At 45.9% G+C, this 25,287-nt stretch overlaps 1 protein-coding gene across 1 annotated transcript in view; it reads right to left on the bottom strand.

Annotated features, from left to right (window-relative positions):
• Nucleotides 1-1,296: 1,296 nt before the first annotated feature.
• The window catches only part of LOC147703538 (integrin alpha-M-like), a 509,428-nt gene continuing 485,437 nt past the window's right edge, over nucleotides 1,297-25,287 (bottom strand). The window contains exons 27-30 of the mRNA XM_086931904.1: nucleotides 23,371-23,484; nucleotides 16,507-16,611; nucleotides 9,797-9,907; nucleotides 1,297-2,137 (exon numbers count right to left, since the gene is read on the bottom strand). Coding sequence (XP_086788030.1) covers nucleotides 2,033-2,137; nucleotides 9,797-9,907; nucleotides 16,507-16,611; nucleotides 23,371-23,484 — 435 coding nt within the window. The 3' untranslated portion in view covers nucleotides 1,297-2,032. The remainder of the gene's footprint in view (nucleotides 2,138-9,796; nucleotides 9,908-16,506; nucleotides 16,612-23,370; nucleotides 23,485-25,287) is intronic.

Raw genomic sequence — 25,287 nt, 5'->3', positions numbered from 1 at the left:
TCCACTCGCAGAACACTGTGGAGTCTCGCTGACTATATAAGTAACTCTGCAGAACTCCGTGGAGTAAAACTTTGCAAGTTCCGCCCACCCCTAATTTTTTTCAAAGAAAACCTATATGAAAAATAAAAAATGTTGGGAACAATATTCCTATTAGGTCCACTGTTGCCTCCACTTTTGACGCAGAAAAACAATACTGAACCTGTGCCATGTCTCTTATCCCCTCATCAAGGGAGCTTACAATTGCTCAAACGGGGTCTGTTGTCTAAGTGGTCTTTACTGGCTCTATTTCAGCTTCTCATTGTGTGCTTCACAATGCTCTTTAACTTCAATACCCATTTGAGTCCAATTCCTGTTACCCTCTTAATTGCTGTTAATGTGTCTAAAGATAGGAATGTATCCTTAATTGCTCCATCATTTGCATACTGCTTAATTCAAGATGCTAGTGCTCTCTAACTGCTACTGATTTATCACACGTCCTCCTATTTCAAAAAAGTTCAATAATATTCTTCAAATCACAAATATTCTTCAAATCACAAAAGGGAGACAAGTATCAGGATGTACATTATATGACACTTCAGTGGATTTATAATTAATCATACAAGGCCTCACCTGCAAGAAGAATAAACAATGCGTTGGATGCTGTGAACCTGCCTCCCCATGACTAGCTCAAGGAGTTACTTGCATAGATGTCAACTGGCTCTCTGGACCGCCTTGTGGGGCATGGTTATCCCATGTAAGGAAAACAGATCTCGATCCCCAGGGAGAAAAACAAACCTACCTGTCAGCGTCATTGTTCTTTTATTTCAAATACAGAAACTCCTGATTTGCAAACCAAACATCTCTAACAAGCGGATAGGAACATGTTGGTTTCACTCAGGAACATTCAGTGCCTATGGTGGAACAGCAGCAGTAGTGCCTCTACTGAAGGCAAAGAGATGTCTGCCTGCCTGACGTGTATCTCTAAATATGGCGGGTGGTGTATTGCTAGGAGAGCAGAGGCCATGACCGCTGCTGACCTAGCCAGTCAAAAGGCTGCCCATCAGATTTTAAAGGAGACTGTAAGAAATAGGGACTAGCAGAAGACCACCTTTCTTGTATGAGGGTTACTGAATGCAGTATAATTGGATGGAGGCAAAGCAATCAGGGGTCAAATGGTTACTGTTAATTTCATTATGCTGTTCATTTCCACATATAACAACTAATCCTTGATGAAATAACCTGACACTTGCAACCATATCTTCTTTTTCAAAAGCAGACAAGGAGTTTAAGTAGGAATAAGTGATACTCAAATTTAGATCATGTTTCTATTAGGTTTATTGAGCAATTTGTCCATGAATAAAAAATTAGGCAAAGCCGACAGGATGATTCAGTGAGTCGAATGATCACCGCTGAACCATGAAGAGAGCTGCAGGTCATGAGTTTGAATCCTGAGATACCCGACTCAGTCTTCGAATCCTGGTGAGTTGGGTGAATTGAGTATCTTTAATTGGGTAATAGCACAACTGTCATATACAGCACAGAGAAAACATCAGTAGAATATGAAGATCTGTGTCAAAGAACAAGTTATTACACTTATTACCAGTGGGACACTGGCAGGCTCTCAGTTAGGTTGGCATCTGGCTGTCCAATCAGTTCTAGGTTCCATCATTCTCCCAGGTGGCTGTGGGTCAAGCTGGTATTTGACTGGATGGTAGTGGCCTTAGGGGCCCAGCCTATGCTTGCCTACCGGTGTGAAGCACCGATTGGGTCAGATTGGTCACTCTTAGTTGAAGCTGCTGGGGTTTCTGCAAGGTCTGGCTCAAGCTTTCATTGGGAGCTGTTGCTGAGTCTTCCAGTCACATGTTCTCTTCCATGTGGCATGCAAAGGGGCTCTTCACAGGCCTTTCTACTAAGATCATAGCAGGACTACACTGTAGTGCAGTAGTGGGTTTCAGTCCGAACCCTGACCAGAAGCTATACAACCCTTTAAACATTTTTAAATTGAGGTTGGCCTATTACGCCAAGCACCTGGGGGCTTCCACTATGATCTTGATTATGTTGTTACTTCAGTCGCTGTTGCAGATGGGCCATCAGCAGTGGAAGCAGAGTCGTCATTTTGTTGGAGCATTTCCTTGTATTGCCGTTTAAAGAACCCAGCCTGCGAATGAAAGCAAAGTAGTAAACATAAAAGAAGGAATCAAGGAATAATATAGTGAGTCTAACTGCATAAACAAGGTAGATGACTAGTCTTCTGCACTTTGGGAAAGCGAAAAAACCTTTCTATGCTGGCTTATTGTTTCTATAGGCAACTCATTTCACAGTGTGCACTTTATACACTACAGGCAGATTTACTAAGATTTGTATTGGGGTTGCATCACTTTTGTGGCACACCCAGACGGAAAGTTATTTTAGGGATTTACTAAGGCATGCAAAGCCACTTTGTGTTACTTTGCATGGGTAAGTATAAACAAAGTATAGCAACGCAATGTATACCACTTCCTTCCGTTACTTTGCATTGAGTAGACTTGACATGGGTGGAGCTTAGGCGATCCTATTCATTCACCCATATATTCTTATGCAATCCATATTTGCAGACTTGTAAATCTGGGTTTGCATAAAAATGGTGTGCTTACTCGACAGAAGCGTAAAGAGGAGAATATGTTTATTTCTCCTCGTTACTTCCTCTTTCTATGTATATTGCAATCTGCAGCACAAATAGAGAAAGCAATATACCTCTATGGATTGTTTTTGTGCAGGAATGTGTGCCTTCCGGCCCAAAATCAATCCAGCCAGTAAAACAGGCACCCTTGCAATATAGTGCAAAGGTATCTGTGTTGGCACTAGGTAGCACTAAGTGAGCCAGCGCAAGGAGAGGACAGAAATGTAAACCATGCACCACAATGCAACTTATTTACAACATGAAGCATCTAGGCAGATGTGTCACGTTGTAAAGCTCTGCGCCAAATGAAACCTGCGTCAGGTTTCATGTGGGCGTTCTGTCGCAGGGTGGGCGTTCCGTCGCAGGAAAGCCTCGTAAAACTGACACAGTGAAATCTACAGGATTTCATTGAGTCAGTTTTACGACAGCGCTGCGTCAAACCCTTACGCCTGCTTGAAGCAGGCTTAAGGAGTGACACACCACGTTAAGTATGGCCGGCCCATGTGCATTGCTGGAGTTGCGTCGCGCTTGCGACTACTCCAGCAATGTGCCGCCCTTACGCCACAAGCTGCAACACGCATCTGCCTATCCTTGCACCCCGGTGCTCCGCATTGTAAATGCGACGAATCAGTGGTGACGCAAGGGAGTATTGTGTGTCGCATCTATTCTGGAGCATGCCTGCTGATTTGCAGAGATGCGCCAGACATTGTAAATATGCCTCTGGATGGTTGAAAAATCAGTAAGGGAAGTTTAAAAAAACGCTATAACACAGCCATCACTAACCGTGTCATAGTTTTATTTCCCAACTTTTTGACTTCGCCTTGGAGAACCCTGTAAAACAAGTGCCCTGGTCATATGTTTTGAAAAGTTTATGTCCTGGAGAGGTGAAAATAACTTTGCTTGTTGTAAAATCGTTCTATTTAGAATGGAAAGATATATTAATATTGACAGGAATTCCCTCTCTCTCTCTGTCCATGAACATGTATAGGGTAATTAAAACAGCCACAAGGTGGTGCTGCTGACTAAAAATTGAAATCCCTTGAGGACCGCTTTGGTTGTGATGAAAATGTCCCGATTCGAATTTGTGCTGTAGTCTACGTAACTCATGGAATCATGTGATGGAGCAGCACCTTAATATGATGCAAAGACTCGTAGGAGTGCCGCAATGAAGAGAAATACTTTTATTTCTCCTCATTTTTTGCTCTTCCTATGTGTGCAGCATTCTGCAGTACACATAGAAGGAGCAAAATGCCATTAATTGTTTTTGTGCAAGTATATGTCTCTTCTGCACGACAACAATCATCACTGTATCGCAGGCACCCTTGCACCATAGCGCAAGGATGTCTGCATTGGCGCAAGACTGCTGTTTGTGCGCCAGCACAGTGGAGAAGGACAGGAATTCTCGACCAGGGCACAATACCCAGGGACAGCTTCAGTAGCAGAGCTGAGGCCCTTTGGGGCCGGGAGGCATGCACCTGTGGGCCTCATCATGCAACGAGGAGGTAGCCCAGGGGTGCTGATTGTAGAGGCGGACGGGAAGGTGGGGGCTGGGATGCACCCCCAGGTCTTGCTTCCCCCAACGATACCCAAAGAGCTAGGGCACCAGCAGCTGGCAGGGATTGCCTTCTTCCTTCCCCCTGCACTCTCTAACTGCAGCCCAGTGCTTCCAGCGCATAAAGCATGGACCAGCAGCCAACGGCCCGTTGTCCCAAAGTCTGCGCAGGAGCAATTGTAGCCAAGAACAATTGCAATAGAGAAGGCACTTGATGGCAGGAGTGGCGTAGCATGGGCGGTGATGGCCCCCGTAGCAGGGGTTGACGTGGGGTCCTCTTTCCCCCTCAGCCAAAGGCTACACCGCACACTTCACATCATAATCTGGTGAGGAGCAGAAGATTGCTCCCCCTTTACACATAGGACTGTCACTTAGCAGGTGCGTCTTCTCACACAGCGGGATAATCCCCCAGAGGCCCAGCCCGACTGCTGTAACCCCCATTGTGGCAGCTGATGGACAGAAGGCAGCTGGGGGGACGGAACAGAGCTCCTAACCGGTAAACAGCCCGTACTACGAATCCGTCACCTCGTGTTAGAACCCGGAGCTCTTAGGGAGGGCCTAGGTCTTTAGTGCCTGTTCGGAGTGTGTTGTAGTGTGCTTTCAGCCTAATCGGGACTCCAAGTCCCAGGATGCCTTGAGGCCTTCTAGGGAGACCATGCTCCTTTCTGCACCAATCAGATACAGACTGGGAGGTTCATATGCCTCCTCCCTCTCCCTAGCGGCGCTTGGTTTTCTTGTTTGGATTCCTGCCTATGTCCCGACCCGAGTATCATCGATACTTTCCTTCTGTTCCTTTGGATTGTGTTCCTGTTTCTCCTCCGCCCTGAGCGAAAGCTAACCGAGACCGTGTGTGTTCTTGCGGTGAACTCTAAGGACTTTCACATTTTGGCATTGAGAGTCTGAATCCCTTGCCGCTGCAAACGCCGGATTTGAATCTGTTTCCTCTCTTGTTTATTTTTTTGCTCCAAAGTAAGCCGGGTGAGATTAGCCGGTTTTACTTAAACCTTTATGGAAACGCCTCCGTCTGTGATCAGACTTTCTTGAGTGACCTTCGTTTTTGGTTTTACCTGCACAGCGAGGATTATCGCTTACCTGCAATACTATTTGTTGGACTCTTATTTGGGAGGTGTTTCAAGACTATTTACCAGAAAAAACTTTCAATTGGAACTATTTAATTTGTCTGGAGAGACCGAAGTATCAACCCTTCTTTTGGTTCGTATATTACTTTTATACCATGGATTCCTTTTGGGTTTGATACGATCTTTGGGCAGGTAAGAGCATTACAGCACACTCGGTACAGAGATATAGATAAGCTCCTTCTTGTTACCATTCTGATTCTATTAAGGTGTGTTGCGTGTTCTGTTTTCTTCTCTCCTGTGCAGGATACTGCGTCCTTTCCATTTGGCCCTCCTGCTTGCCCTGTCTTCATTTCAGGAGACCTAGGGGTTTTGGTCTCTCTCTTTTTTGGCGACCACGCAGACCTGAGTGTGTATACTATTCGCTGGGTGTGTGGTGTCGTTTGAAACAGAGAGAGACACTGTCTACACTTCTGAGGAAGCTGGTTTCTGCCTGGAGCTTGTTCATCGCCCGACACCTCGCATGCAATTACAACGTGCTTGTTATAACGACCGCGTTGTAACAACGCATACCATTACCACGCAAAATCCAACACCTTCCCTACTGTCCGCACAGACTGGAGTTGAAATTGTAAATTATGCTATTCTAACAACCAGCGCCACCCTCCGCAAGTCATTGTTACGACTTGCGGGGTCTTGGTATGATTTGTTACAACAGGGTTGTTGTAACGATCGCATTGTAACAGCATGCAGGGTGACAGCAAGCGTAATAAAGAGACATAGTCCTCCTAACCACCTTCCCATAGGGCCAGCATACCCTGTCTATACCCAGAGGGGGCTGCCATTGGACGACTGACGAGCAGCAACAGAGGCCCGTTGTTGCCCGGCCTTGCCTACGCTGGCCTGTGAACACTGCCGCCCTGCCTTAGCTGCCCATGCTGGACCACTATGATAGCCTGTATGCCCCGTGTGGCTAGCTGTGGGTGCTGGGCCTCCTAGGGGCAGATGTCGACCTGCTGAACCCTCATTACAGTGGATTCCAGGGTTGAACAATCCTTTGGACCCCAACTTGAGCAATGAAGGTCAGACTGGGGTTGTCAGCCTCAACACAGGTATCTCTGCCCACCATCCCAACGAATGTTGTGCCGGACATCTCGGTTTCAGGGGTCCCACAGCGCACCTTGCCTCCTGGCACGGACAAACTGGATGCGGTCCTGGCAGCCATTGAAAGCACCTTGAACTCTATGGAAACCAAGTGCTCCCTTGTGGCTGAGCTTGGATTCCTCAGTTACTTATGGACACGGAAAAGGTGCTGTTCACACAGTAACCACAAACTATGGACAATCACTGTGCCATCCAAGACCTGCATGACAGAGTGCTCACTCTCGAGGAGAGAAAAGAGGAAGCTAAGGGGTGATCCTGGAGAAGCAACATCCAGATCCTTGGCATGCCGGAGAGGATTGAAGGCCGCAATCTGCTGACAATCTTGGAGAACAGGTTTTTATACTTTGTTGACCCCTCAGACTTCACCCCTTGTTCTCGTTACAAAGGGCATGTGAGTTACAGCACACCAGCCCCCCTCGGGATGCAACCCCATCCGATGTTAGCCAAGCTTCTCTATTTCAGAGACCCAGGCGCTATCCTGAAGGCGGCTAGGGAGAAGGGACCATTGAAACTTGAAGACAAAACCATCATGCTACCCCAGACTGCACCCAGGCGAAACAACGGCAATGGGTCTCCTTCCTGGAAGTTAAGATTTTTTTTTTCAGGAACTAGGGGCTAGATGTAGGTAAATCTAATTTACAGAATTTTACAGATTCGGTATTTATGAATCGGTAAATTAGAAGGAGGCAGATGTAGGTAAAAAAAAAACTAAATTACCGAATCTGTAACATTCGGTATTTACCGATTCGGTAAATACCGAATCGGTATTGCCCATTGATTCCTATGGGCCTTGAAGCCCATGAGAATCAATGGGAAATAACGATTCGGTATTTACCGAATCGGTAAATGCCGAATCCTGCAAGGGTGCAGGGGGTGTCACTTTGACACCCTCTAGCACCCCAAGTACAGGCTTGTGTGCCATGTGGCACACATACATGCCCTAAGGGTATGTCTGTGTGTCACATGGCACAGGTGTGCATGCACTGATGTGCATGCACACCTGAATTCGGTATTTTACCACACAATAGGATTGTGTGGTAAAATACCGACTCTTAAGGGCCTGTGGCACTCTTAGGAGTGCCAGCTACATATGGATTTACTGAATCGCTAAATATACGATTCAGTATTTTACCGATTCTGTAAATTTACAGATTCAGTAAATTTACAGAATCGGTAAAATATAGGCCCCTACATCAGAAAACCCTAATACCGGTCGGTAATGGCCGAATTCGGCCGTTACCGACCGGTATTAGGGCTCCTACATCTGGCCCTAGATACCCTCTTGAAAGAGCTCATTTGAGTTGACAAATTCCACTGCATCATGTTAAAAAAGCTGCAGCTGCTCGTCGGCAGGGGCGGCCTTGGCAACCCTCCTATTGAAGTATACTACTGAGCAGCCCAGCTGCAGTGGGTGTCGCATTACTGGCTGGGCAAAAACTGGGCGAGAACTGTCAGGGTACTGGCCCCCCTTGTGCTGGCCACAATCAGAGGCTTTTTACTTCCCCGGAGAACGGCCTCCTCATGAGCTCTGCAGACAGCTATAGCCTGGAAATGCATGGCTAGGGTTCCTTTAAGCACCACATTCACTCATATGCTCCAGCACTCCCCCTACATGCTCCTCATGGCTCCCTCGCTCCTACTCTACTACAGACCTGAGGTGCTGACATGAATGATCTTTAAACATGATTGGTGGCCTCTTTGCCTACGGCCACCTACTTACATTCGATTAACTAATCACTGACTATGACCTGCCACCAGAACAGTTTCTCACCTACAGACAACTACGCAACATGTCAGAGACCCTCTAGTCCAAATTGGATGGTCAATCCCAAACCCATTAGATCCTACAACTGCTACTTCAAATGGGGGAAGGACGGCATCGGATTACATGGATTTACAAAGTGATCCGAGAGCACACTAGGCTCCCATTGACCATGAGAATGACATAAGGAAGGTATTGTACAAAAAGGATTTGGAGCGGGCCTTGAAGTTCCCTCAGCGGACTTGGAACACCTGATTAAAAAAATAACATTTCCATCTCCATTCCGCCTACCTAACCCCAAATCAACTCATTTGCTACTTCCCAAATGCGCACATGCAATGTTCACCCGTTCAAGCGGTAACCGCCAATACAGCACATGTTATGTCGTGTGCAGCCCTTTCCATGTGTTGGCTCTCAGTACACAAGGTCTTGCGGGAAGTTGAAGAACTCTGTGATATATAAGCATGGGAGGTATATTTAAATGCAGAAAAAGCCACAAGGTGAGGACACATTTTGCCCACATGGCCCTCTTGCTAGCTAAGAGAACCGTGACCATGCACTCAAGGGTGACATCAACCACATCTATAGTGGCTTGGCATGGGCTGTGTGCAAATGGGGCAGAAGCTGAAGGGGATGCTCTCACATATGATGAGGCCTGCCACCTTCGCAAACACCCACATTCCAAGGCATGGGATACTCTCCTCAACCAGTTTCGACAGCTCACACAGAACGCTCGCTAAGTCCCATAACTACAGTGGGACACCAAATGCTCTCAGCCAGACCTTACCCGGACCCAACCCGAGCAGAGTTCTGTTCCACTGCCTGCCCTCATCCTCCCGCTGCGGTGCCGACTACGCTACAGCCCGCAATACCCCCAAAACAGCCTAACTCATTAACAGCTCCACATCAGCAGCAAGGTCTTGGCTGGTGCTCTGCTACAGCATCAAGCTGACATTATTCCCAGCCGTGGACCTGCATGCCTTCATACCTGGCCCAATTTGTCCCCTCTCTCCCAGTTCAGGGGGAAGTACCTCAATTTGATGGGTAGCTTTATATATGTACGGCAGCTCCACACTGACACCCTCACCATTTTTCAGAGAATAGAATACTATCAGGGACTGCCTGCTTTAGCTGCGATATTGTATACTTGTCAATGTATTTAAAATGGACTATACAGTGTTTAAGTGCCACTCTGTAAATCCCGTATTCAGAGGATTTGTACTGCTATATCGCAATTTTTTATGAAAACCCCAACAAAAACAGTTTATTATGTTCTTGGTCTGAAACCAATCCCCGTGGATACAGTAAAAAATATCTCAGTTATCTGACATGCAGGAATTTGTGATCCCGCAACTCTATGGACCTCATTTGGAGGAGGAAACTTCATTGCGGTTAGCCTTAAACTGTCAAATGCCCTCCCTAATCATCTGGTTCCAAAGGACAGCAATCTAGCCTTCACAATGACTTTGAAACATTTATCCACCACCAAATCCTTTGTAGCCTAACCGAGCCAGCCATTCTACCCATGTGCTGGTAAGTCAAGCATCATAATGCAAGCAAGCACTGTAAGTGCAGAAACAATAAAGGCTAAGTATTTCACTCACCTTATAAAGTCCAGCAGAGATCAAAGCCAGCAATACCAAACCTCCCACACTGCTCCCAATGATTATGGGTAAGTAATTATATTCCTTGTACACCTCGATTCTTGTTGACACCTAGACAGCAAGAGAAAATGTGGGTGTTAGATTGAAAAAGGGGCATCGACTGGTACTGGATCTAAATGCAAGTGCTAGACCAATTTACACATCTGCCTCCAAGATACATGGATGTCAGGATTTCCAGTTACAAGTAATTACAACAGATGCAGAACAAATTTTACTTTCTACCATTGCTTCATTTGAGACGCAGTCCTAGTGCAACTCATGCAACACAAAGAGTAAGGAAACTTATTGCTCCCCACCTCCACCCACCACTTACACATGCTTTTATAGGATCACAAGATGTGATGTCATCAATGACTGTAGCAAGGTTCAACTTGGTGAATCTGAGAGTTGAGCTGGGAATGTTAGCAAAGGAGGGAGTAAAACTCGTAGATAATATCAAGGCGTTGTGGGAAAGGAATTTTGAAGACCCGGGGCAAATTGAAGCGATTGAGTCTATGGACAGTGCTGCAGGTCCTGGGTGAAAGAGTTTGGTGGGACTATAAACAGCATCGAGACACACTGTATAATACTTAGTAATGGGGCATACAATCCCCAGTGGCTGTGAGTCTCCACTAAACTGAGCAACAGGAGCATATATAAACACAGGCGATAGTGGGATCTCCTGCACAATGCTGGTAGCAGGGGAGCTGCATACTTATGGTGTAAGGCAGCTCACAAACATTATTGGTTCACGAGATGAGGCAAACATCTGAAGAATATCAGATATTTCTGAAATTCCATTGGAAATTGGTATTGAGCTAGTAAGTTCTGCGCCTCACACTATCAATTTACCGTCCCAACCATAAATACTAAAGTGGTGTACCTCCCTCATTACTGGACTGCAGTTGATTTATTTTCATGAAAAATAAATCTCAATCTGCACTGAATAAACAAAACTAGTCTGTTCTGCTAAACGCATGATGTACATCTAAGTGAAAGGCACTCATCTTCGGTCTGAATGGAAACATTTATTTATAAAGTTTTATATAGCGCAACCATGATCCCAAAGGATATCAGAGCGCTTTACAGTTTCAGGGAACGGAAGGTAATAGTTGCAGTACAGGCATCAAGGGGAATACCAACCCAAACAAATCAAATAGGCATTCCAAACAAAAAGGTTACAATCGAAAGGGAACAACAAAGAGTAGGGTAGTAACTGGTATAGCAAACTAGGAGAGGAGCCAATGATTATTAAAGAAGAGGAACACCCAGTGTGGGCTTAGAGTGTAGGTCCAAAGCATTAGAGCAGACGATCCAAGAATCTTTTAAGGTAAGAACTTGTTCATGAGGAATCTTTTTACTTCCAATTTGAAGGCACCCTTGGAGAAGATTTTGCATATTTCATTGTGCGAAATACTAGCCATAAGATAAAACAACAACCAATTTGTATTCATAAAACTTTAATATGGATAGAATAACCCTGAATATTAATACAATGGCCTTTTCTGTGTACATAAAGTTTTTCACGGGTGTCATTTAAAGGTCATCACAAAGGTTCTGCTTGACACTGGACTTTTGCGACCCCAGGCGAGCTGAGGCCAGGGAAGGGAGGCAGGACGTTCCAAATTCCTTTGTGCGTGAAAACATACCTCTGGGGGCGGAAACCTAAAGAACCTTTTCCTTCTTCAAAGCTGGCACCAGGTATAAATATTGGACCCTCAGACCCAACTCTTCAGTATACCTGTGGAAGACTCAGAAGGGCTGTTCTGCTGCTCTGCCAGAAGGACTGCTACTCTGTTGTCCTGCTGCCTGAGTGAAAGACTGGACCTGCTTCTTGAACTCAGGACTACCAGAGTGACTCCAGGGCCTCCTGATCAGAAGTCTGAGTGGGAGAATCATCTTGAACCCAGCACCTTAATTCAGCCTGATGTGAGTCTTGTTCTCCCAAATGGTGCCACCCTTGTCCTGGACCCTTGGATGTGGGCTCTGCCAGCCCAGCTGTGTGCCTGTGGGCAGAACCATCCTAGTGTGATTCATATCCTTGAGGCTCCACTGTGAAACCACAGCTGTGTGACATATCCCCAATGTAGGACTCCTTGTAACTGCCGCTGCGTGATGCATCCTCGACACAAGCCTACACATCGCAAGCTCCTCATGGACAATTTTCCTCAATTTCCTCAACGAAGATGTAAGACTCTGGATCGCAAGACCCGCAACTTATTCACAAGAAGCTGGTGCCCGACAGATCTGTGATGTAGGACTTCGCATCACAAGCTCCTCGTTGACATGAGGATGCAGGATCTTGCATCGTAGCGACACAGCTCCTCAGAACCGCTGCTGCGTTACACTTCCTCAGTGGGAAGAAGAAACGCTCTGCACTCAGTATTTAAGGAACTCTTGTTCAGTGGGCCAAACTGGGTCTCTGTATCCAGTCTGCTTTCCATCATGGCTGACCTGAACTATTGACTTTGTCCTGGTCCAGCACATCCAGACAACAACAGTTGGCGCATTACGCTTTTAGGGACAATTTCCATCTAAATCTTTAAAATTGCATATCTCTGGTTCTACTGATTGGATGTTTGTTATTTTGGTCTTAAATGATTGATTCAAAATCGCTCTCTTTTTCTAAATTGGGGTGGGATTTTTGTCTTGTGTTGTGTTTTTACTTTTCACTGTTTGAAGTGCTGCATAAATACTTTACACTATTCCTCTAAGTTAAGCCTGGCTGCTTTGTTCCAAGCTACCAGAGGGTTAAGCACAGGTTAATTTGGGGTCTGTTTGTGTCCTGCCCTGGCAGGGTTTGGGATTGCTGCTTGAGTAGGGTTTGACCCCCTCCTCAACCAGTAACCCATTTTCCAACATGACACCTCACTTCATGAGACCTGTTTGGTTCGGTCAGCCTATGGCCTGCAAACACCTTAACGAAGAATATGGCTAAGACATGGTCTTTGGCAATATATAAACATAAGTGATGAACTGACTGCCCAGCTCCTGTGGTCAGCTCTGGCAGGAGAGAATCAAAGCCCAGGGACAGTCCCTTACTAGCTGGAGAAAGGTCTACACATTTCCTGGTGCATTATGAAATGTTTGTCTTCAAAATGGAATCATATACACAGAGAATATTAAGGAATGTTCAATACATAGAAACATACATGTAGCCTGAGAAGGTTGCATTTGACCCCTCTTGATACCCCACAAAATGTAACGTATTGAGCCAGTTCTGAGTGGCAGACTGGTTTTACCCACAACAGCTATAGTATTCATGTTAACCTTTAACTTCAAGTGGAAGCGTTGTACACCAGCCATAGAAAGGTTGGAGCCAGGACAGGATGCCATGCTGTCCTTTTATGGAGTCAGCGTCAGATCTGAAGGACTGAGTGCTTTGATCTAAAAGCCAAGCTGGTAGATTCCACTCTGCTCTGAGAACGTTCGTTAAACTAGCTCGATCCATTACTAAAACACCTAAGATACTTCACCTACTTGTGTTGCTAGTGCACACCTTCTCCCCTGAACATAGAATGGAGCAAATCTGCATATTACATTAATTGAAAACAATTTACAAGAAGGCCTTCACTGCTTGGCCTCATAACCTCAAAAACATGAGCAGCCAAGAAAGCTTTCCTTCTAGTAATCAGTCTCAGAGAAGCAATTGTTCACAAATACAACATCAAGACTCTCTTATTTGTAAGCAAACAAATGTCACTCATTATATCGCATACCAATACCATGCGTGCCATTACAACGTGGGTATTACTACGCAATGTCAATGACATGCCATTACAACGCAAACTTTTTACCACAACTATGCCTTTACCTTGCATGCCTTTACAACGCAAAGGCATGAGTGGTAAAGGTATACTCATGGTAAAGGTTTGAAAGGTGAGTGACCCTACCCTGCCCTACCCTAATGTAGTACCCCTGCATGACCCTTCCCAACCCCCAGTCCTCTCCCTACATCTACACTACTCAGCATGACACCCCAACACTACCCTAAACCCTAAAACACTACCCTGCACTGCACACACACCACAACATTACCCTAACCTCTAAAAGACTACCCCCAGCAATACCCTCCCCTGACTCCCAGTCCGGTCCCTACACTCAAACACTACCCTGCACGACCCCCAACACTACCCTAAACCCTAAAACACTACCCTACACTACAGAAACACAACTACACTACCCTAAACTCTAAAAAATTACCCTCGGCACGACCCTACCCCTACCCCCAGTCCAGTCCATACACTCAAACACCACCCTGCACAACCCAGACACAACCCTAAACCCTAAAACACGACCCTACCCTACACTACACAAACACCACAACACTATCCTCAACTCGTAAAAACACTACTCCCTGCACAACCCCCTGACTCCCATTCCGGTCTCTACACTCAAACACTACTCTGCACAACTCCAGACACTACCCTAAACCCTAAAACACTACCCTACACTACACAAACACCACAACACTACCATATACCTTAAAACACTACCCCCAGCATGACCCACCTGGCCCCCAATTCGGTCCCTACACTCAAACACTACTCTGCGCAACCCCAAACACTACCTTAAACCCTAATAAAGTAACCCCCACCCCGGCCCAATCCCCCTTACCTCTCTCTCCTCGTGGTTCCTCTCTCCTGGTTCCTTTGTTAGCTGAGGGGCGGTGCACTGTGCAAGTCATTGTGAGGAAACAAAAGAGCCTCTGTTTCCTCACAACGAGCTGGATCTCCATTACATCCCATGCATTGCAAAAGCGCATCTAATGTAAAAACATGTGTAGTAATGGCTACGCCTTGTTACATCGCATGTGCTGTAACGTTTGCGATATAATGGCATGCGGGGAAACAGCTGCGTTGTGATGGCTGTTTCTCAAGCAAGGTCTTTCTGTGGAGTGCCCAAAATCCTTCTGTCCTCTATTCTATCTGCCCATCGGGGGATTCACTGCCTAAGTATTTAGTTCCTCCTGAATTTCTGGAGGTAGCAGAGTTGATTCAAACCAATATTTGTTTTTCCCATTTAGCTACAACTTTATACGTTAGCCAATTTCTGTTTTCAAACACAATGCTCCTTTCCCTGTCTCTTCATCTGTAGAGCTGTGGTATGTTCAATTTGTGCGCTGCGTTGCATGACAGGGAAAGAGCAGGAATGCGCCATGGTGCAAGGGCGCCTGCAGTATTGTCAGTATTGTTTTTTTTGTGCAGGAAGGAAAACCTTCCAGCTTAAACACACTCCTCTGGGGCTTTTTCTTCTTTCTATGTGTGCTGCAGAATGCAGCACATGTAAAAAGAGGCTAAAACTAGAAGAAATAATCATATTTCTCCTTAAACCTCACCTAGAAAGACAAAGCATGTTGATGCACTTCCAGCTTTGCTCGTCTTCGCAAACCTGGGAATTCACCAAAGTCCATAAGCGCTCCACCTAGGGAACCCCTTCCCAGAGCAGAATATTGCAAGGCAGCGAATTGCCTTGCGTTACTCCAGATTTACTAAATAGCTTTGCATGGGTTAGTAAATTTCACTGAAACCCTTGTGCCACCTTGCATGACATAATGGCCATTCAGATGTACTAAGATTTGGTACAAAACTGCAAAATACCCTGCTGCGCTGCGCCAAAAATGCGAGGGCAGGAGTGTCCCATAATTACTAACATATGGGCATTCCTGCTCTCTCTTGCTACTGGCTCCCTTGTGCCACCACAGGCACCCTTGCGCCATGGTACATGGCTACTTGCATTGCAGGCAGGATTGTTTTTGTGCAGGAGGGACACATTCCTGTACACAAATGTTTGTCAGAGGCATTTTCCTATTTCTGTGTGTGCTACATAAAGAGTAAATAAAGAGGAGAACCAAACATATTTCCCCCAGTTACACCTCACCTGGGAAGGCGTGCCATTTTGACACATTCTCAAGTTCACTAGTATTAATACATCTGGGATTGCACCAAAAACCATGGTGGATGCATGGGAACACCCACACCCCACCCAAGGCAGCGACTTGCCGAGCATTGTGTTACTCCAAATTTTCTAAGCCATGCAGATGCAGGCAAGGTGGCTCTGATTGGCTTAGTAAATCTCACTGAAGCCCTTCTGTTGACTTGAGCCACCTTGTCTGACACAATGGCAATGCAAGGTCTTCATAAATCTTTTGGTACAGGAACCTACAATTTGTCTAATAATAGTCTTCCAAATGACTTCTCTAGAGATGAGCAAAATTATTATGATTTTTTTTATTTTCATGGATCATGTGTATTATGCAAAATAGGTTTAGCAAGTCACCTGCATGAAAACGTCTGTGACAGCATACCCCTCATACAAACGTCATACAAAGTACAGTAGACTGGTTTGCGTAGAAAATATAATACTATCTGTTCACATGTGAATTACACAAGATGTTGCTCATGTAGCAAACATGTTTACCAAACCATTCTTTTCAGTAAGTCTTATCTTTCTGTTAACTTAATTTATCTCTTTTTTTCATCCACTCCTCCCTACCCATGTCCCATTGTCTCCCAAAATCCAGATATTTCATTTTCTCTACTTTGGCCGACATTTATCAGGCTCACATTTCCAATTCTCTTTAGTCTTCTGTGATCTTTTGAGGATTCTCAAGCTACCTTGTCAATCGAAAAACCAAAACACAATAAAACAACGAGGACAATGTACCATACCTGACTCATCACAAATGTGTCCTTAGGGTCGATCAAGTGAGCATATTTGGTCTCATCATACGTGATCTCTGCAGAGCTGACCAGGGTCACCTTCTGCTGGGTAGTCTACCAGAGAAATATCAAATGCAATAGCATTAGAGAATAGCATTATAAAAGGAGAAGGTCAAAGAGGTTGGTGTGTCCTAGTTTGACATCAGTGAAGTGAGAAACCCCTAAGAACTTTAGTAGCGGAGAGCTTGCAGATTAGTGTCAATACGTTTCAGATGAATGTATGAATCATGGCATGGCAGGGAGCTGAAGGGATTCCAGTGTATAATAAAGGAAATAAGTCCTTACCTGTATACAAAAGGTTTTCTGTCGCATGATCTTAGTTAAAATTCAAGCATGAATATCCGAAAGGGATATTATAAGCCCACTTCAAGCAGGAATCAGAGTTAAACAATCTACAGTAGGCTAGGTCTTCTGGTTTGTTTTATCTACTGGAAGATAGTTTTGATCGGCAAAGGTAACTTGTTTCTTGCCTTGTTCTATCTTATATCTACACTTTCGACCTGGTCCCAAGGTTAAGGCTGTGGCAGGTTCTGCAGGAGACGGGCTTGCTCCATGAAATCATAGCTTTACTGATCAGGTTTCTTGAGAACAACTAGGCCAGGATTAGGTGGGGATCCCTTGGCCAACTGACAGGCAAGATCCTGGTGTTGTAATGTGTAAGGCAAGGGTGTGCATTGGCCTCTACTCTTTTTTCTTTATGCTTGAATGGGATGCTAGTCTAACTTTTTGAGTGTTCTGTGGATGTCCCAACCATAGCAAATATTAAGATCCCCATACTGTTGTTTGCGGGCAACCCTCTTTTAATCCAAAAAACTCAGAGCAGCCTCCAAACACTTCTGAAAAATGTAGTGCCTTTTGCCAGGATCGTGGCCTGGAAATAAATGCAGCAAAATCAAAATTAACAGTGTATAGTACTTCGAAAAAGGCCAAGAGTAACTTGAGGTTAGGAGGCAGGTTCCTAGAGAGTGCCAACTTATTTGAATATCTAGGAATCAAACTTTCATCCAACATGGCCTGGTCCCAACACATTGAATGGGCTTGATTGAAGCACAGACCTATTAATGGAGTCATTCTAAAAGAACTTCATGTATCCTTCACCAAACCAGTGGAGCCATCCCTTCAGGTGTATGAGGCCAAGGCTGTAGGTGCATCGCTCAATATGGCGCAGAGCTTTGTGGTTTTGGCGATGTTTCTGCTTGGAGTGGTCAGAGAATGTTTTTTTAAGAGTTTTGATCTCCCTAATATTTTGTAACCCTCTTGTACCCCCATTTCTGGACATGGGTGTCATGACTCAGACGTGGGTCCCTTGCTCACTTTGCCACTGGATTCAAGCAAGCCCGGCTGAAGACGGCTGCAATGCCAGAAACCGGTCCTGGGAAGCTTGATTCTGGTCCAGGGAAGACATGGCTTGGCAGTTCGGGCTGGACTGTTCCCATGAGGCACAGGGTCAGACTGATTTGCATATGGCCATGTCTGAACTGGGGTGGCGGAGTGAGCTAACCAACAGTGATGGCTTAAACCCAGATCAGTTGACTGGGGGTGAGTGTTTGTATTGTCAACACTCCATCCATCTTCCCATTTGGTTTTTCTTTGTCAAAAAGGTTGCCCTTAAAGCCCCCGTATGCTCCCTATTGTTTTGGTAAAGACAATGGGCTACCCCAGAGATGGGCCATTATGCTGCTGCCCTACAATATATCATCAAGGCTTGCAGATTCTAAAAAATATTTTGGCTCTGTTGGATTAAGAAGCCACTCATCTTGCTTGCTCATGGTGATCTTTGGCACAATTCCGCTATGGGTCCATTTACATCTAAGGGGGCACAGAAACAACAGTATTGGACACTGGTAATACAGAGAGGAGCACAAAGTGGTAGGCACCTCACTGACGGGGAAATGTCAGAATTTTAAAGAAGTGCTTGGGTAAGAGAAGTACTGGGACCTAATCACAGTCCAGTTAGATATGAAGCTATATCATCAATTTAGAGTATGTACGCTCCCATTAAAGTCTTTTACTGCAAAGTGAGTAGCCTCTAATACTGGTAATTGACCATATTGTGTTGATCAGGAGGAGATCGTGCCACATGTGCTGCTTGCATGTCGGGACTATGCTCAGAGTCACTCAGCTTGGCTGGCACCTGTGTGTAGACTAATGGGGACTTTGTGTTACTGCTCTGACTGGAGGATACTAAGAATGGACCCTTCTACCTTGCATGTTAGTGCAATTGAACATTTTTTGGGGGGATGTGGACGAAAAGAAGACTAGTTACCCAATGGTGGTGTTCTTTATTAGTTAAAATCATGACTGTCAAGTGCTGGTTTTATCAATTGTATTATAATGAATGCTAATTTTTCTCTTTTTAAAACACATTTTTAACTTTTTGTAATACTTTGTATAAATATAAGATGTGAAATTGTATTTATGGCAAACTTTTATGGCTTTGATGAAATAAAGTATATTTGACTGACTGACTATGGGAGTGCTCACCACAGTTTCAAGGTGTTGTTACCACAGTGTAAACACACGTGAAATATATGACACAGCTAGATTATTCCTATATTGGTTGATATAAGTTTACACGCAGTTGCATAACTTTGGTAAATCATAACAGCTATTTCTTTAGTTCTAAACCCCCACTTTAGCAAGTGGCTGGGATTTTCAAGCTCAATGCCTGAAGAAGTGTCATGTTGTTCTGTTTATTTATTTGTTTAGCACAAACATTCGCCAAAAGGCATTGTGCTGCTAGAACACAATTTGGAATTGTAATGTTCTAGTCATACGGTGCTAATAGGCATTAGGGTCGATCTTCAGCGCTGGAGGAGGAAAGGGGATTGGTAGAAAGGTGTCGGAGCCTCAGTGCTATGAAACAAGACAGACTGATGATGCTGCAGTCCACAGTCCTTCAGAGCAGTGAATGCTAACTGTCACTGTCTGACTGTGTCCCTGAAATCTGATCTGGTGTGACACAGCTCGGTATTGGAAACCGGCAAGAATAGAGCAGAGCAATCAATGAAGGAAGTATGAATTAAAAGATGGAGAAAACAAATGAAGGATGAATGGAGCTGGTTTGCCCAAGTCTTGCTAGTGGCACTTGCATGATGAGGGTCATTTGAGAGAGGCTACAAAGTGGGAAGTATTTTATTTTTCAGGGTACTCTCTAGCAAAATGTTGTCACTTTCTGCAGGACTGCGGAATCACAAGAGCACTCACATTGGCATCAGTGCATGGGAGAAACAAGCCACTGTAGCGTAGCACTACCAAAGACAGAGAAGGTATCAGGTGATCTCAACTAGGTCCATGCTCTACAAATGCCAACAAACACGTACATCTGTGTCACCAAACAGAAATTTTTGCAGATGTCCCCCTACTTTTTGCCCCCATTTGGACTACCAGATGCTGGTTTTCGAATCTGACAGTGCACTGAAGCCTGTCAACCAGGCGTCAGTGTCAGTGCTCTTGCCCTAACAGTAAGATGTGTAATTGGCATCCCCAATTGACTAAGACCATACCCTCCTTTTAAGTCCATGGTAAGTGGTGCTGTGGTACCCAGGGCATGGGTGGTAAAGGGGTACACAAGGAATGCGGTGCTGGTCGTGCCACCCTGAGTGACTCAGGTAAGCAGGTGACAGCAGGCCTGCCATTGCAGACTGCAGGTAAAAAATTAATTGCTCCATTTCAACTGTGTCCTCACCATGTGTGACAAAGTCCCAGCACTGCTCTAGGTATATGTCAGTCACCCCTAGAAAAGATCTCTTGAGCCCAAGAGTCAGGGTGCAATATATTTATAGTGCAGACATTTAAGTGAAAGCTGTTTTGCCTCTATAGTGACTTTACCATTAAAGTACACTATAAGGATAGCATAGGACCCCATTGAATAACATGGGACTTGCACCCAGGAAGACCTGAGCTGCTAGCTCCCTTATGCCACCACCTATATATGTTGAGTTTAGTGTCAAACAACATGCCTTCTCTTCCCTGGAATGAATTTGGTGTCAAGGGATGACTGGCATGCACCTAGGTGGCTACCTAGTTGTTGCCCCCCTGGTTAACCTAGCTGATATGTGCTTTGGCTGGCGGGCTTAGGTTTTCCCACCTGAGCTGCCGAGGTGTGGTTTATGACCTCTTGCCAGGCAGTGTGCTCATTTCCACGAGTCAGAAAAAAAGCCTGGGCAGGAAAGAGGTTACAGCCCCGGCCCCAAGTAGGCTAGTGAAGTGACACATCAAAGTGCTGAGCTTCAAAGGCTTCACCAACTTTGATATGCATCTGGACACATCCCTCCCCTTTCCTCAGGTGCTCTTGGACCCCTAGCAAGGAGGGAAATTTGGTATGCAGGAGGTGTACACCTCCAGGAATGCTGGCCACAACTTCAGGGTGAGCAACCTGATCTGTACACCTACAGCTGATTTCTGCCATCTTTAGGAGGGCAGAAATAGTAGACTCGGGCTAGAAAAGGTATCCTACACCCCCAAATGTGGTCACCTCAGCATTAAGGGAGTAGCTGCCCATTGACTAATAGCTCCCAGACCCCTAAATCCCCTAAATCCAGGATGTATGGAACCCCCTGACACCAGAACCTCAGCTGCGATAAAGATAATGCAAAAAAGGACACCAAGAAGAGAGTTTTCACTGACAACAAGACTCTGCCCCTCTAGCACAGCAAAAGAGAGCTACTGGATCTCTCTTGCAAAACTGCTTGGAACTGCGTGATCAACTTTTGTCCTTGGCCAAAACTTTGCACTCCCTAGCAGAGGGACTCCTGTAGAAGCCAGAAGCACCCTCAGACTCCCCTGGATTGGATTGACCAGTCCTCTGCAAAGTGCAGGTAAAATGATGTTCAGAGACCAAAGAATCACTGGACATTGGACCTTCTGAGGGATTGCCCAGAAGTAAATGGTGAAGTACTGTTAGACCTGTCAGCCCTAGGGTGGTCTTACCCCCTTTTTTTTGTTGTTTTTGCCTTATTTTTGCCACCGTCTTTTGTTGGACCTAGGTCTCTGGGTGCCAAACAGTGCTGAGGTGCAGGTGCTCTCTCCCAATACCATGGCTGCCACAAGCCCCTGCTACTGCAGAGTGGCCATTGAATACATGCACTAGTAGTTAGGAGCATGCTGGGACATCCAGATACTGTATCTCTGCCATCCCGCCTTTTTGTTCCATAGCCCAACATGTGGAAGCTCCTGGAACCTTACAGCCCTGGGAGGGGTTATGCTTTGCCGCCTTTACAGGAGGGTCACCTGACCTAGGGGTATCAGAGGAAAGGAGGGAAACTGAGCTAGTCAGTTGGGGCATCACTGGACATGGGGTAACCTCTGCCGGAGTATAGGCGGTTGGGCCTAGGGGAGGAACCTACACTACTGGGACTGACTGAGCTTAGATCCTGCTGTACCCAAGTTAGATGAGGGACTCTGCCAGCCTGCTGATCTTGCCCAGTGAGGGGGAACCCAGGGGACTAACTCCAGTGTGCTACAAGGATCCATCCTGCCTCTGATGCCTGCCAACACAAGCCCCCTTCTTCCCCCCAAGAACCTTCGCCTGATACCTGCTGTGTAATCTTCCCCCCAAGACAAGCGTTGTAAGGAAGAAGTGGACTGCCTGTTCTGAGCACTGCTGGGGGAACAACCAGGTAATCAGCGCTGTGCCAACTAAGTGCTTTACTGAGAGAACTGTGCCCCCCTACGCTTTGCTCCTAAAGTGCTGTGCCCCTGAAGCGCTGTGACACTCCTAAGCGCTATTTTGCCCAGGACTTTGAAGAACTGCTGCTGCCAAAACTGTGCTCCCTGCGCTGTGCTCATGAAGCGCTGTGTCACCTCTAAGCGGTATTTGGCCCACTAACCACTGCTGTCGCCTGGGACCTGGCTGAACTGTTGTCAAGCCCTGCGCGCTGTATCTACTGTGCGCTGGGGCCTCTCAGCCTTGATTGTCCCATCACCACAGCGGCCCCGGTACCAGAGAGGTAGCGCTGTGCTGGTGTGCCTGGTTGACGACAGTCCCAGTGAGGCCTGGGCTGCTGTGGGCCTACTAGTCGCCGCTGTGGCTCCCGATGTGGAGGGTGGGGCACCAGAGAAGGAGCGCCAGGTCTTAGGTTGCTGCCGTGGCTCCCGATGTGAAGGGAGGGCCGCCGCGGTGTTGGAGAGGGCTGCAGAGGTTTTGCAAAGGCCCGCGCAGGGCGGACGAAGCCAGCGCAGCCTTCGTCATGTGATGGGGTGCCGGCCGAGTCATAGGCCGCGCCCCCTCTGATGCCGCGCAGCCATTGGCTGGGGCTGCCACACCCGCAAGCCACGCTAGGATTGGCGGTTACAGGCGCACCTCCGTCACGCCGTACCCTGATTGACCCCGAGAGGCGGAAGGAGCATGGAAGCCCGAGACCGGTCCAGGTCTTGGCGTGTGGGCTCCGAGAGGAGCGGGAGCCCCCCCTGTCTCTCCAAGCCCGGCCGGACATGTGAGGAGCCCGGAGGGGGAAGAGAGGAGCTGCTGAGAGCCCGCTTAGCCTGCGCGGGCTCCTGAATAAAGATAGAAGCCTACAGCACCAGGTAAACCCCCCTGAGGGAGGGCAGAGAGTCTGCTGGGGAAACGGGGCTGCTGAGGAGCCTCCCAACATCGGAGAGGGTGCCCCGTGACTGCCCCTCCCATCAGGAGACTGCAACTGAGCCCTGTAGGCCCTATTAAACCCTGCAATGGCCCTGTGGGCCCTGAAGGCCTAGAGTAAGAGAGAACTGGGCACAATACTCCTCTGGCTACTAATGTACTGTGCTTGAGTTAACCCCCTGATATGCAAGATTAAACAGGAAGCATAAAACAGAAAGAAATGGTGATACCTGAGAGATCCACCTGGAAAACACGTCTCCTTTTATGACAAAATCCAGCTTCTGGTCTACCTTCAGTAATGTCACATTACACTGGATCCGTTTACAGCGGGCAACACTGCAATCCTGCATGCCAGGAGGAAACGAAAAAGATACATCGAGAATTAATTAGGTTATGTTTATGGACACAGTGAAAATAAATGAGAGCATGTAATGTTAATTAGACCAACATAGACAAAATACTTTCAAAATTGTGAAATAGCAGTTTTAAAGGTCAAACATCACAAAAGATCTGCAATGTTCAGCAAAATAAAAACGGCAACTTACAGTATTTATTGCAGTCAAAATCAAGTTGAAATGTAATGCCTTAACCGCTGAGGTTTTTCCGCAGCAGTGCGGGCGTTCTACAGGGTGCGAGGGGCTCCGTCGGCTGTTGGCCGACGGCAGCACCCGCAAGGTAGTTGGCCGACGGGGGCACGTAACAGGTTAAATGTGATTTGCTCTGTTGACATCCAATAATTAAAGATTTCGTAAATATTCATGTTGTTCCTTCAAAATTGACTGCTCATAAACTCAATTTTTCACTTGGATGTCCATATACATTTACATCCAATAAAATGTATGACTGCACAATACTACTGTATCCTTTAAACAGATGCTCTATGAAAAATTTTCACAGTTTTACGCTTCCTTCAGTCTGCAAAATTGCCATTGTGACCCAGCTCTGTACACCGCAAAATCCATGGAATGAAGGGCATTCCGAATATGGAAAGTCCCTGCCTATTTCATTGGATTAGAATGTATATGGACATCCAAGTGAAAAATTTAATTTATCAGCAGTCAATTTTGAAGGAACTACATGAATTGAAATTTGTAATTTTAATTTATAATTGCATGCGATATTTGTGACTACGACGCAACCGCTAGCGTGCCCCCCTGACCTCCTCCTGCGTACCATTGCTGGGATGTCGCGACTACCAACGTCATCGCAAATATTATATATATATCGAATAGCTAACTATAACTGCTAAATTTCTCTGGTTTTGAAAGAGTGAAATATCAGCCTAACTATAATGTCCCTTTAACCTTTGTTTTTTTCAGTGAATTTCTAAGGATTTTTGAAAAATTCTATTTCCTAACTATAACGTCCCTGTGACCTTTGTTTTTTTCAGTGAATTTCTAAGGATTTTTGGAAAATTCTATTTCCTAACTATAACATCCCTGTGACCTTTGTTTTTTTCAGTGAAAATATATATATATCAGATTGAGAAAGGCTGCGAAACAGCCGAAGCGTATCTCGGAATGTTCTTTTAACCTGCAGGTTTGTGAAAGGACCTAAGCATTAAAGAAAAGTGAACACTTTCAGTCTTAGTGTGCATGTTCTTTGTTGAATTATGGGAGTTGACTTTGCATTAAAAAAAAAAATATATATATATATATATATATATGGAAAGAAAGAGTTGCCTCGGAAAAAGGAGCCACACACGTCGAGTTGTCACCTTTTAATCTAGGGATTGCACAAGCATTACACCAGCACTCCAACATCGGTAAATGTGCCATACGCGTTTCGAGCGAAATGCTCTGCAGGGTCATGAATATCTGGATGCCTGCAGAGCATCAAGGCAAATCTGGGGATGCAATGTTGCCGAGAATGAAACCGAGCTACTTTTCAACACCCCACTTGGGAAAAATAACTTTGTTGTGGTATGGTGGCGCCCATTGCGGAAAGTATTTTAAGTGGACTGCATCACCCAGGGTGCACTAGCTGACACGCCTACTGGGACTGAACATTTAAACCTTGGTGCAGTGCGCTTACTCCATGCTGCCATGCTTCCGGTACGCCAGTGAATAAGAGCATTTCGCTCGAAACTCGTATGGCACATTTACCGATGTTGGAGTGCTGGTGTAATGCTTGTGCAATACTGAGAC

This window comes from Lissotriton vulgaris, chromosome 7 (genome assembly GCF_964263255.1).
Source record: "Lissotriton vulgaris chromosome 7, aLisVul1.2, whole genome shotgun sequence".
Lineage (NCBI taxonomy): Eukaryota > Metazoa > Chordata > Amphibia > Caudata > Salamandridae > Lissotriton > Lissotriton vulgaris.
Note: the sequence above shows the minus strand (reverse complement) of the source record. Positions and strands in the feature narration are given on the sequence as shown.